Source organism: Antedon bifida, chromosome 6 (genome assembly GCF_963402885.1).
Source record: "Antedon bifida chromosome 6, ecAntBifi1.1, whole genome shotgun sequence".
In the NCBI taxonomy this organism is placed as follows: Eukaryota; Metazoa; Echinodermata; class Crinoidea; order Comatulida; family Antedonidae; genus Antedon; species Antedon bifida.
The window spans coordinates 14,564,072-14,577,650 of NC_136231.1; the positions used below are offsets into that span (position 1 = coordinate 14,564,072).

Genomic DNA, 13,579 nt, shown 5'->3' on the forward strand with positions numbered 1-13,579 from the left:
TTTGAGCTACTTAGGTAGTACATTGTTTTTGTCTTTTTATCATAATTAACGCACATTTAAGATAAGAAATGACAGGCTGGTTTAATGTTTTTATGCATTATTTTTACAAAACGTCAAAAATTGCAGGTCTAGTATCTTTAATATATATAAAACTTTCACATAATGTGGCAGTAGATACATTTCCCTTGTAAATTAATAATTGTTTAACAAATCCAGAGGCATCACTAATCGCTCTTTGCTTTAGAATTCGTAATATGATAGTATTGTACAACACGACCGCTTGAGTGCTCGTACCAATTGCTTCATAAATTGAGGCATTTCATCCGTGAAACAAGTATTTAAAACATTTATTATTACAAGAGAGATAGGAAATGAAGAATCACAGTTATCGAATTAGTATGCACTTTGTTTGATCAATAAGAATTACTGTTGTTAGGGTCATTTTCTACGATTTAATTTGGTTCTCAATTAACATTGCGTCTACTTTGTTGCGTCGCGTCAAAGCTTTAGAACTCTATTTTATGCTAGGTATTTAATACAAATGAAATTAGGATCATCATTTATATTTGCCGAAGCAATTAAAAGTATGGTATGGCAGTAGGAACTGTGCTGTACAGTAGGGAAACCATAGTACACCAGTACATATAAAGCGTAACCAATCATTTAAACAAATATTTACCTTTTCTGCAACTTTCAATACTCAATACCGCACTGTCAGGTGTGGAACATTTAGTGGCTGTTATTTTCCACAGAAAATAAATAAAATCCTTAATAAACCTGTCTTTGGCTGTAACACACCTCTTGCAAGGAAAGTCACACATTAAGGAAACCTATCTTGTGTTATGTTCAAAGGTTAGTAATTATTATTGATTTAATCTTAACAATGAACATCAAAAGGAGTATACCAAATTTTATCGGGGTGTTACAAACAATTATATTAATGTGCGTTAAAATAAAATGCGGTAACAGAATTCAAAATACAATTCATTTGTAATATTATTAGCATAAATGTACTAATATGTAAAATTGCAAGAATATTTATTCATTCTTTCATTATATGTTACCTAGACAGTTCATGACACCCCTTTTATCTCAATGGAACATCCTAATGTTGTTTAGTTTTTGATCACCCAATTGTAAATTGTCCTATGGTGAGACATCTTTAGCGGTATTGTCATTTAAAGTAGAACAATAATACCTTGATCAATGTAAGCAAATGCTTAAGTTGTTAATTTAAGCTTGCCAAGTTCAGTCTGTTTTACACAGAAGGCCAGACACTGATGACAATGATACTCAAAACAAATGGATCATATAAAGAAAGGTTTCCTAGCAACCACACTAACACACAGAAAGCAAGAGTACTTTATTATATATTATGTCGGTTATTTGATCTGATTTATCTGAATTTTGTGAAATCTGAAGTTGTTAATGAATGCTATACATTTTAGACAACAATCTGCAGTTGATTGCTATGTTCAATTATAAAGTAATTTAATTTAAACAAAATCAAAGGAAAATTGAATTTGATTGGTTGAATTTAACATGTAATTAGACAAATACAATATAAAAAGCATCATAACCAGTGATTCTAAACTGATCTTACAAACTTGCTATTAAATACATAAATTTAATTATAAACAAATGATTGTCGGCAGCTTTTAGTGTTTTAATATAGAGTGATCAGTCTACCAGTTTGGCTAAGCTTTAAACATTTATTTAGAGGAGGATTGGGATCCTGACGAATTTTAGTTATAGTTTTTAGGATATCTACCTAAATATCAACTACAAAGCTAAGTTTGAACACATGAATGTTTTCAAATGAGTCCACCTATCTGAAATGTATAATGAATATAGATGAATCATACTGTCAAATTATAGAAACAGTAGAGTGTCTGATCGTATGGGTAAAAAAAACAGTGAACAAACAGTGTTACTGTACCATACATACTGCCATACTGTACACACCCACTACCATAAAAGATACCTATGGAATGTTTATACAGACGTACAATTTGATATCAATGGATAAGTATGTTTGTTGTTCACTTTACAATACTGCTTACTATACAAATACATCTAATTTGAAGTTTCACTTTTTTATCACAAAATTCCAAGCACTATAGCCTTACATACGGTAATCTATGGCTACATTTTGGTCATCATCAGTAATAAGCCCAGTTTGTAATTAGGAGTGGGCTTGTAATAAGTATGTAATAATAATACATTTGTCAACAACTATTGTCAGAATCAATGTGGTAATTGGATATTGTATGAGAACATTAGTTAGTAACCCCTTAATAAGCGACCCACAGTGCTAAAGTGAACAACATTATGCTGTCAAATCTCATGCTAAGTATATTTCCAGCTTTCTCTATGTCTATGTCTCTAATTATTAGGTCACTAGATTAAGTTACCAATTTTTAGATTTAGAATTTAGAAAACAAGGAGGCACAAATAAAAATAGCACTCTTAAAATGTTCAATATCTACTGTATAAATGAAATACAAAATAAAATTCAATATAAAAACAAATGAAATTTTTTTTAAATCTTAAAATAGTCATTTTTATAACACGACTTCATTCATTGATCCACCAGCAACTGACAAATTTCAAAACCTATTAATCCTATCATTTCTTGTTTGACAAATAATTGAATTTCATATAGACAACTATGGCAAGCCAAGTCCGCCAAAAGTCCTCAATCCATACAATTCAACAACAATTTACAATTTACAAAACATCCTATGATGCACAACTTCAATTAAATTGTCATCATAAATCATTACATTTTCAAAAGCTGACAATCTCTTCACAAAAATATTGATATTTTGCAATATCATGACCCAATTACTGACTCAAAAGCAGACATTAATGTCATTAATATTTCTTTTTCTATGACACAATTTGTGTGTAATGTAACACAAACATTTGACACATTTGTCAGAATTTTACAATAATTCAACACCCTGCTCACACTTTCAGTAACACTTAGCACCAAAAAAGATGGAAAGGTCATAGAGTTCTAAAAGATCAATGGTTATAGTTCCTTCATCCAGCCCAACTTTTTATCTGTCACCTGTTGAAACAACATGTGATGTTGCACCTCACACTTTCATCGTAGAGATTCACTACATAGTATAGACCTACAACAGCCTCACACTTTCACAGTTGACTGAATTTACTGTATTAGAGGGTGAGCTCGCTTCGCTCGCTCCCCCTCTAGGAAGTGTAGACGATGGTTCTCGGAATGATAATGTTCTCCTTGTACGTTTTCTGTCGGTTACCATTATTGAAAATGCTTGACATTCGTAAAACTAAACTACTCTGTTTCACAGTGTCTTAGATGATTAATAATATTTTAAAGTATAGTGTTTATTGTTTGGTAGGGCCCTTATAGGGCGGAGGTGGGGAGGCGGAGTTCATTTGAGGGAGGTGCTTATTCGAGGGATATGTTAAATTTTTTAGTTGTAATAATATAGCAACATTTATAATCAAATGAAATCCTCTAATAGATATGGAAAGTGGTAAAAAAGAATAACAAATGCTTGGTAAATTGTAGCTATAACAGTGCGATGAATTCTACTACAAATAGTATAATGTGTTATTATAAATGTGGATGGACGTTTATTAGATAGTTGGGTTGGGGGGGGGGGGGGGGGCGGGGTTATTATTCAAAGTGATGTCCTATTGGAGAGGCGTTTATTCAAATAAATACCATCCTAATAATTAATACATTATTTAATTTAAACATCTTTTGCCACTAACTTCCGTGACAGAGTGGGCCGTTTCGGGCCAAGAAAGAAGACATTACGGCTTGCAACATGGGCAGACATCTCGGTCCTAACGGGACACAGATAGCCTACAGTTATTCCTGCCAGCTTACTCAATAAAGCTCGGCTATCGGGATTTCACTCGATTTTAAACAAAATGTCTTCAAATCAAATCTCCCTATGTAATTTTATATTTTTATTTTATTTCAACTTTATTTATAGAGGGTAACCCTTCCAGCTGAACCCGCAGGCCAGCTGATATTCAGGGGCCCTCTTAAAAATGACAAAATATATAAAACTATACTTAACTAATACAAATCTACTATATACATTTAAATTTAAAACAATTATATCAAAAAATAGTTATCCAAAAAAAAAATTCAATTAGACAATTACGATAAAATGTGTTTTTTAAAATTAAATTTAAACGAGTTAATATTGGTACATTCTTTTAAAACAGAAGGTAATACATTATATAAAATACTAGCAGAATAAATAAAAGAGCGCCGGAAACATTCCAATTTAACTTTGGGTACCAGTAAGTCTCCCCTGGAAGCAGCCCTAGTCCTCATAGAGCGTATCGGAACAGTGGAAAATCGTTGGGTGATGTATCGAGGGGCAATATTGTTCATAGCTTTAAAAGCTAGGCAGCCTACCTGGTACTGCACCCTCTGTGACACATTCATGATGTGTAGAGATGTTAGAAGAATGTGAGTGCTGGTGCGAGGCGGAGCTTGGAGAACTACGCGCATAGCGCGATTTTGAAGTTTTTGAATCTTATTAATGTTTGTTTTACTTCCGGTGCCCCAGAGAAGAGCACCGTAGTCAATGTGTGGTAAAATTAATGTGTTGTAAAATAAATGTGCTGTACGTTTGTCAAGATATTTTCTAATTCGTGCAAGTGTGTGGATTTTGAAAGAAAGTGTAGAGCTCAACTTACTGACATGGGTATGCCAGTTAAGTTGATTGTCAATGTGCACACCTAAGTGTTTGTGGTTAGTTACTACTTTGATCGGTTGTGCAGCAATATATTCCGATTCTTTATGGCGTATATTTAATTTGATCTTTATTAATTTGCAGTATAATTTTTATTTTTTAACTACTGTACCTTCACACGCGCGGTCCGTTCCTAAAATAAACAAAACACTGAAATGGCTATAGCCACTATTGGCCAACTTAAGCTCCAGTCCTACTATCGGTTTTTTTCTTCCGTCTTCCAAAGAAACACTGTATTGATTGATGGAAAGTGCCTGTTTCCAGTCACCTTTAGGGTCAAATCTATTATTTTAACTGCTCCGTTATGTATAAAAGAGAGAAAATAGTTGAAACCAGGTTGTTGCAAGGTGAACTCATCGTGAACTCGGAAATTACTTTGATGGCGAAGAATTGAAATTGAGTTGAAAATCTACTGTTGAAATCATAAATTTTGTTAAAAAAACTCTTTATAATATCTTCCTAAGATAGAAATATGGAACAATATCATAATAGTGAAAACTAATGTTATCAAATTTACGTTTGGCGGTACATCTGAGATAGATAAGGTAGGTATCCAAGGCGGAGATTTGTACCGAAGTTTTTGCATTGTGCTCGCCTATGTGAGAATTAACCATAATTTATATATAGATGTGTACCACCAGTGGAGAAATTTAGAGGCAGGACAAAACTGTAGGGAATGTATATCATACATACATACGTAGAATCTTACTCTGTTTATGTGTATCCAAGCAACGTACATGTATAATAAGTCTGTTCCATGGGACATAAACACAAATCACTCAATTGATACAATTATCTAATATAAGCATATCTATGAATGATATATACTGCAGTATACAGACACAAGTTTCTAGATTATTTGTAAGTTTTTTTTAACTAGTGGGTTCCAGCTTATGTAGGTATGACATGCCATGTGTGCCAAAATATTTTTTGAAGAATCGTCTACTAGAACCTACAAAATACATCCTGTAATTAACAGCGAAAAATGTTCTACATGCATGAGAAAACAGTAGCTAATTTACGCCACAAATATTCAATATGAATTTAATTTGACAATTCAAATACCAATATTGATAATATAATATAATACAACCTTGTAGTTACAATTTTCACATTGATTTTGTTTTGTATGATATCTTATTAAAATCAATTTTACATATCATCTCCAGAATGGAGCATATGTTTGAAAAAAAAAAATTGTTCATTTAGTTATTCCAGGTCAATTGACATTGCTTAACTGAAAGAATCTCTCCAACCCAGTCACCTGAATTTAATTAAACTAGCCCGTGCTTGCTGTGGTTATATACTTTGCATGGGCATGGGAAAACCACCTCTATTCGGGGCAAATCATAAATTCGCTTTAATCGTCAATAAATATTAAATTATCTAACTCAACTTAATTAATCCTAATGGTTTTCAATTGTTTCTTAGAGCCAATTCATACTTAAGTTGTTCCAAAGTTGTTCTGCGTTTAGGGCATGTGATCCTTCGTACCGTAGGCCTATCCTCTACTGGCTTTACAACGCTACTCGTGCCAGTGAGGGGGAGGGTGGTGTGTGGGTGGTTTAACTGCAATAATAAATTTTTGTTACATAATAAATTAAAAAAACCTATATCCAACCTCTGCAGCACAGATTGAAAAAAAAATTTCAGCTATTAAAAACAATTATCGTAGGAGGAAATAGGAAAATGCGAAGCATCCTCGTATTATTGTGTGCGGGTATTTTTCAAGATGGACATCCATTAGACAGTGTACAGCAATATATGTTTTACAGTAGAGCCTACTTCTATACAGGGGACACTTCTATTCTGGGGAAACTTCTATTCTGGGGACACTTCTATTCTGGGGACACTTCTATTCTGGGGACACTTCTATTCAGGGGACACTTCTATTCTGGGGAAACTTCTATTCAGGGGACACTTCTATTCTGAGGACACTTCTATTCAGGGGACACTTCTATTCAGGGGACACTTCTATTCTGAGGACACTTCTATTCTGAGGACACTTCTATTCAGGGGACACTTCTATTCAGGGGACACTTCTATTCAGGGGACACTTCTATTCTGGGGACACTTCTATTCTGGGGACACTTCTATTCAGGGGACACTTCTATTCAGCGGACACTTCTATTCTGGGGACACTTCTATACTGGGGACAGTTCTATTCAGGGGATACTTCTATTCTGAGGACAATTCTATTCAGGGGACACTTCTATTCTGAGGACACTTCTATTCAGGGGACACTTCTATTCTGAGGACACTTCTATTCTGGGGAAACTTCTATTCTGGGGACACTTCTATTATGTGGACACTTCTATTCTGGGGACACTTCTATTCTGAGGACCCTTCTATTCTGAGGACACTTCTATTATGTGGACACTTCTATTCTGGGGACACTTCTATTCAGGGGACACTTCTATTCAGGGGACACTTCTATTCTGGGGACACTTCTATACTGGGGATAGTTCTATTCAGGGGATACTTCTATTCTGAGGACAATTCTATTCTGAGGACAATTCTATTCAGGGGACACTTCTATTCTGAGGACACTTCTATTCAGGGGACACTTCTATTCTGAGGACACTTCTATTCTGGGGAAACTTCTATTCTGGGGACACTTCTATTATGTGGACACTTCTATTCTGGGGACACTTCTATTCTGAGGACCCTTCTATTCTGAGGACACTTCTATTATGTGGACACTTCTATTCTGAGGACACTTCTATTCAGGAGACACTTCCATTCTGAGGACATTTGATTTGATTTCAATTTATTAGGAAAATCATCATAAAAAAATACATACAAAGTGATAACATAAATTACTGACACTAGAGCGAGTGTCCTATTCTGAGGACACTTCAATTATGTGGACACTTCTATTCTAGGGACACTTCTATTCTGAGGACACTTCTATTCTGGGGACACTTCTATTCTGAGGACACTTCTATTCTGGGGACACTTCTATTCTGAAGACACTTCTATTCAGGGGATACTTCTATTCAGGGGACACTTCTATTCTGAGGACACATCTATTCTGAGGACACTTCTATTCTGAGGACACTTCTATTCAGGGGACACTTCTATTCAGAGGACACTTCTATTCAGGAGACACTTCTATTCTGAGGACACTTCTATTCTGAGGACACTTCTATTCTGAGGACACTTCTATTCTGAGGACACTTCTATTCAGGGGACACTTCTATTCTGAAGACACTTCTATTCAGGGGACACTTCTATTCAGAGGACACTTCTATTCAGGAGACACTTCTATTCTGAGGACACTTCTATTCTGAGGACACTTCTATTCTGAGGACACTTCTATTCTGGGGACACTTCTATTCAGAGGACACTTCTATTCTGGGGACACTTCTATTCAGAGGACACTTCTATTCTGGGGACACTTCTATTCTGAGGACACTTCTATTCTGGGGACACTTCTATTCAGAGGACACTTCTATTCTGGGGACACTTCTATTCTGAGGACACTTCTATTCTGGGGACACTTCTATTCTGAGGACACTTCTATTCTGAGGACACTTCAATTATGTGGACACTTCTATTCAGGGGACACTTCTATTCTGAGGAAACTTCCATTCAGGGGACACTTCTATTCTGGGGACACTTCTATTCTGGGGACAGTTCTATTCAGGGGATACTTCTATTCTGAGGACAATTTCAATTCAGGGGACACTTCTATTCTGAGGACACTTCTATTCAAGGGACACTTCTATTCAGGGGACACTTCTATTCCGGGGAAACTTCTATTCTGGGGACACTTCTATCCAGGAGACACTTCTATTCAGGGGACACTTCTATTCTGAAGACACTTCTATTCAGGTGACACTTCTATTCAGGAGACACTTCTATTCAGGGGACACTTCTATTCAGGGGACACTTCTATTCTGAGGACACTTCTATTCAGGGGACACTTCTATTCAGGGGACACTTCTATTCTGAGGACACTTCTATTCAGGGGACACTTCTATTCAGGGGACACTTCTATTCAGGGGACACTTCTATTCTGGGGACACTTCTATTCAGGGGACACTTCTATTCTGGGGACACTTCTATTCTGGGGACAGTTCTATTCAGGGGATACTTCTATTCTGAGGACAATTCTATTCAGGGGACACTTCTATTCAGGGGATACTTCTATTCTGGGGACAGTTCTATTCAGGGGACACTTCTATTCTGGGGACAGTTCTATTCAGGGGACACTTCTATTCTGAGGACAATTCTATTCAGGGGACACTTCTATTCAGGGGATACTTCTATTCTGGGGACAGTTCTATTCAGGGGACACTTCTATTCTGGGGACAGTTCTATTCAGGGGACACTTCTATTCTGAGGACACTTCTATTCAGGGGACACTTCTATTCTGGGGACATTTCTATTCTGTGGACAGTTCTATTCTGAGGACACTTCTATTCAGGGGACACTTCTATTCAGGGGACGCTTCTATTCAGAGGACACTTCTATTCAGGGGACACTTCTATTCAGGGGACACTTCTATTCTGAGGACACTTCTATTCAGGGGACACTTCTATTCTGAGGACACTTCTATTCAGAGGACACTTCTATTCAGGGGACACTTCTATTCAGGGGACACTTCTATTCAGAGGACACTTCTATTCAGAGGACACTTCTATTCAGGGGACACTTCTATTCAGGGGACACTTCTATTCAGGGGACACTTCTATTCTGAGGACACTTCTATTCTGGGGACACTTCTATTCAGGGGACACTTCTAATCTGAGGACACTTCTATTCAGGGGACACTTCTATTCAGGGGACACTTCTATTCAGGGGACACTTCTATTCTGAGGACGCTTTGATGGGCCGGTCCTACGTCTGTTTAAGGGTTCTTACAGTCTTACATTTACAATGAATCATACAGGCATAGAATGAACGTACATGCTTTAAGTTTTACCTTAAGTATTCTATGATTCAAATTTAGGGATGTATGCATAAACTTAAACTGATATCCTGTTTTGTTTCACAGCTTCACCTTACTACTGAGTGATATGAACAAATAAATCCATACTTACAATTTGTATGGTCAATTGAATCACGGACCTATAAATTATAGGTCCATGATTGAATAAATAACTTGTAATTAAATATAGTTAGAAGTGTCAATAGCACCGAAGCACCTGCAAATGAGCTATTATTAAGTGTAATTAATAACAAAAATCAATGCTAGACAAGGTGTAAAAGAATATTCTGCATATCACAAACATAATATGCAGGTAGCAAGAGATGAAGACAAAGCATTCAACTATTATGATTCAATTGTCATATAGCAGTACACAGGTGGTGGTACCATAGAAAGGTGAGATGGTGTGCTTGTTTAAATTCTTTACTGTAAATTAATATCTACTACATATATACCCTCACAAGGTTGTAGTGCAATTAGCCTATTATACTCGGCACTAAGACACAACAATATATAAAAAAAAGTCGGGAGAAATCTTATGGGGAATTATATTAGAAGTGCCCTTCTATTTAATATAGAATTTGCATTTGTTCTGGTAATAACCAATATGAACAATATAGCAAAGATTGTATTGTCTGTTTATGTGGATATTTGCCATTGATGGTATCGGTAGCTAATAAAATTGAATTGAAAAGATATGGATATAATTAGGCATATGCGACTGGGCTGTTTTGAGCAGATAATCAACAAATCTAGATACAGTACTCAAACTTCTCACTTTTTATGTGAACAGGAAGAGGTGTTTGTGAGTAACCAATCAAATACACTTATTGATGTTCAACATAATTTGTGACTAGCTCTTTATTTTCATACTACCTGTGTTATAAATGGGGAAATTGATTTAGTTTATAGAGGGCCTGATTCACAATTTTTCACAAAGTTCATTTAACAGTTAACCAAAATTACCTAAGTCTAAAATTACCCTAAGTTTAAAATTACCTAAGTCTAAAATTATTGGAAATAGGGAGAGGGAAAGAAAAATGGAAATAAACAGAGACAAGCTGGATATTTTCGTATAAACCAAAAAATAATAATTTGGTTAAATCAATAACTCACCTCAATATACCATACCGACAACTTGTTTCTTGTAGTAGATCCTCCACGACTAAAATGTTTACCCTCAGAGTGAGCTTTCTTGGGCTTCTTGACAGACCCACCCCTACAGCTAGCTCCAGGCAACACAACACTTTTATTACTTTTTGGCGATTCCTTTTGATTGTTCCCGTCTAAATTATGTGCTTCTTGTTTTAAATTTTCAATAAAATCGTTTGGTATTAAATCATATAAATTTTCCTCATAATTTTCTTTTTCTGCAACATAATTATCCTTTTTGTCCATTTCGTTAGATGGTGATGAAAGATCATTAAAAAGATGTACACTATATTCAATATTATTGCACGAATTTCGGTTAGCTGTTAGAAAAGCATTTTCAGAATTCTCATTGGTCACCTTATTTTGATTGGTTGATTGTTTATCTGTACTGTTCAAACATGTTTTTGCACGTTTATTGACAACAGCATATAAACATTCAACATCTTCTGAAATTACAGACTTACAGTTCTCTTTACTAGTTTCTTCCTCAAAACCGTAAAGTTCATAAACATCATCATTATCGTCGTCACTTGCTATTTCAGTTGAGTTACCAAATTTGTCTGAGACATCGGTGTATTCGTAATCATCATCTTCGAACGGTATCTCTTCATAAATATGACGATCATTATCTACTTTTGATCGTCTCTTTTGTCTCCTTGGAATAGCGGGTGGAAGTTTAAGGTCGTCATTTTCATAATTTATATCAGTTTCTGACAAACTTGTTTTATTGCACTTTGAATTCTTTTTAGCAACTGGAATATTCACATAATCTCTTTCATTGTCTATTTCTTGTTTGTTCAATTTCTTTTTACCAAACATGCGATCTGGAGACAGACCAACAGACGACCATATATCATCCTCTTCTGCTGTCACTGAAATATTTTAAAAATATATATATTTGAGTGCAAAATAAGAAACTCACAGTTGCTGTATAATGCTCAAAATAAATAAGATTATTTTAATAAAAGTTCACTTTAAAATAGTATGATTTGTATGGTTGAATGGTGAGAACATTTTTGTTTGTTAAAAGCCTGACTGTCCTACTAAACTTAACTCTGCCTTGTTAAATAGAACAGTCAATCTTTCAAATGACAATATTCTCACCATTTAACTCATCCTTTTATATTGCAGGTTTTCTAATGATTGTCATTTACACAGAAAAATTTAATATTTAAAATGTGATTAATTATTGATTGACAAAGAACATATTAAGTTCTACGAAATTTCATATAAATTCAACTGGTATTAATTATGAATTATATTATACTTTATGTACAAGGAAATAGGGACAAATAAAGTGAAAAACATATTGAATGTGACTAAGTATAATGTGATGATCTCATACTAATCGTCACTAGGTCCTCTAAACAGATCTACATTGCTGATGGCGCTATACAGCAATGAATAATTATGGTTTACATAATTTTGAATAAAGTACAGTATGTAACAACACATTGTATGTTAAGCATTAAAATCAATATGATATCAATAATAAAGGAAATAAATAGTTAATAATGTAATCAATAGGTATGTTCTGACAGTAAGTATATAGGCCTACCTATGCACAAAATGAAATAAAAAAATAACACATGTGTTTGACTAGCATGCAATGGAATAGCAACACGAAAAACAAGCAGGTGGATTTTAAAAGAAATAGGTTTATTAAAACTACTCGTATTAAAAAGCTGGTACATTAAATCAATTTATGTTTTAAAATTATAATTCACAAATTATTACCCTTGCCTCTTGTCCAAAAATGAAGTTTTTTGGACAAGTATAGGCAAAGTATATATCTATCTACACCGACAAATTCAGAATGATAACTTGAAAATTGTATGCGCTATCGTGCTAACTAACAAACAAACATACATACAAACAAAGCAACTACTATACTTGGCAAAATTTTATTTATAATTTTGCCAAGTAATGAAAGGCATTCCAGTCCAGTAGAGTATTTGAAAAAAAAAACAACCATAAACAAGATATTTGAGACCTCAGGCACTGACAAAGCAAATTTTAGATTTTTTTTTATATAGCTTTTATGACATACAAATTGTATCTGTTTTTCAGAACTATGGGCCTGTTTATTTATTTATTTTTTTTTTTACCATATTTAATGAGGGTGATCCATCCAGCAATTGCTGATCATTAGGGTTCACAAGACAAACATATACACAAGATGCTCTACATAAACAAAGTCTTATTACAAGTCTTTGGGAGTGGAGCTGTAATTTTGTCATTAGAAAAAACCCTGGGAGTGGTAGCCAAGCATCATAACCACCAAGCCACAACTCCTCTCAAAAGGCTGCATTATGCTGAATAACAATTTATTTGAAACATTTTTACGCTCAGACGCATTTCTGCTAAATATCTGCACCTACAAAATTTGGTAAATCATTGGGCGATCATCAACAAAAAACTGTAATATTACATCAAACGTTCAAGATGGTAGGCCTACAGTAGTCAGGCGCAGATTTAGGCAGGGGGGTAGGGGGGTGGGGAGATAAACATGGTTTATGAAATACTTAGCCCTTAATCTATAATGCTGGATCTTCCCCCAGTAGTTGACCCAAGGTCAATGTTGGTCACTCAAATAATTGTTGTTTTGAATTACTATACAGCTAAAAGTTACACGGCGATGTTTTCAACCGTTGAATTTTGATCACCATTTAACCTGTTTCTGCTGCCAAGAAATTGGAGGTAATTTATTTACAGTTAATAATCG

At 34.9% G+C, this 13,579-nt stretch overlaps 2 protein-coding genes across 6 annotated transcripts in view; one reads left to right on the forward strand and one right to left on the reverse strand.

Annotated features, from left to right (window-relative positions):
* Positions 1-13,579, reverse strand: part of LOC144845414 (uncharacterized) — a 46,662-nt gene that overhangs the window by 14,582 nt on the left and 18,501 nt on the right. For all 5 annotated transcript variants that reach the window (XM_078702725.1, XM_078702724.1, XM_078702726.1 and 2 more), the window contains one exon: positions 10,819-11,726. In XM_078702725.1, the coding sequence (XP_078558851.1) occupies positions 10,819-11,726 (908 nt within the window). The remainder of the gene's footprint in view (positions 1-10,818; positions 11,727-13,579) is intronic.
* Positions 1-13,579, forward strand: part of LOC144845435 (choline transporter-like protein 1) — a 135,488-nt gene that overhangs the window by 5,218 nt on the left and 116,691 nt on the right. The gene's annotated exons all lie outside the window — the stretch shown is intronic.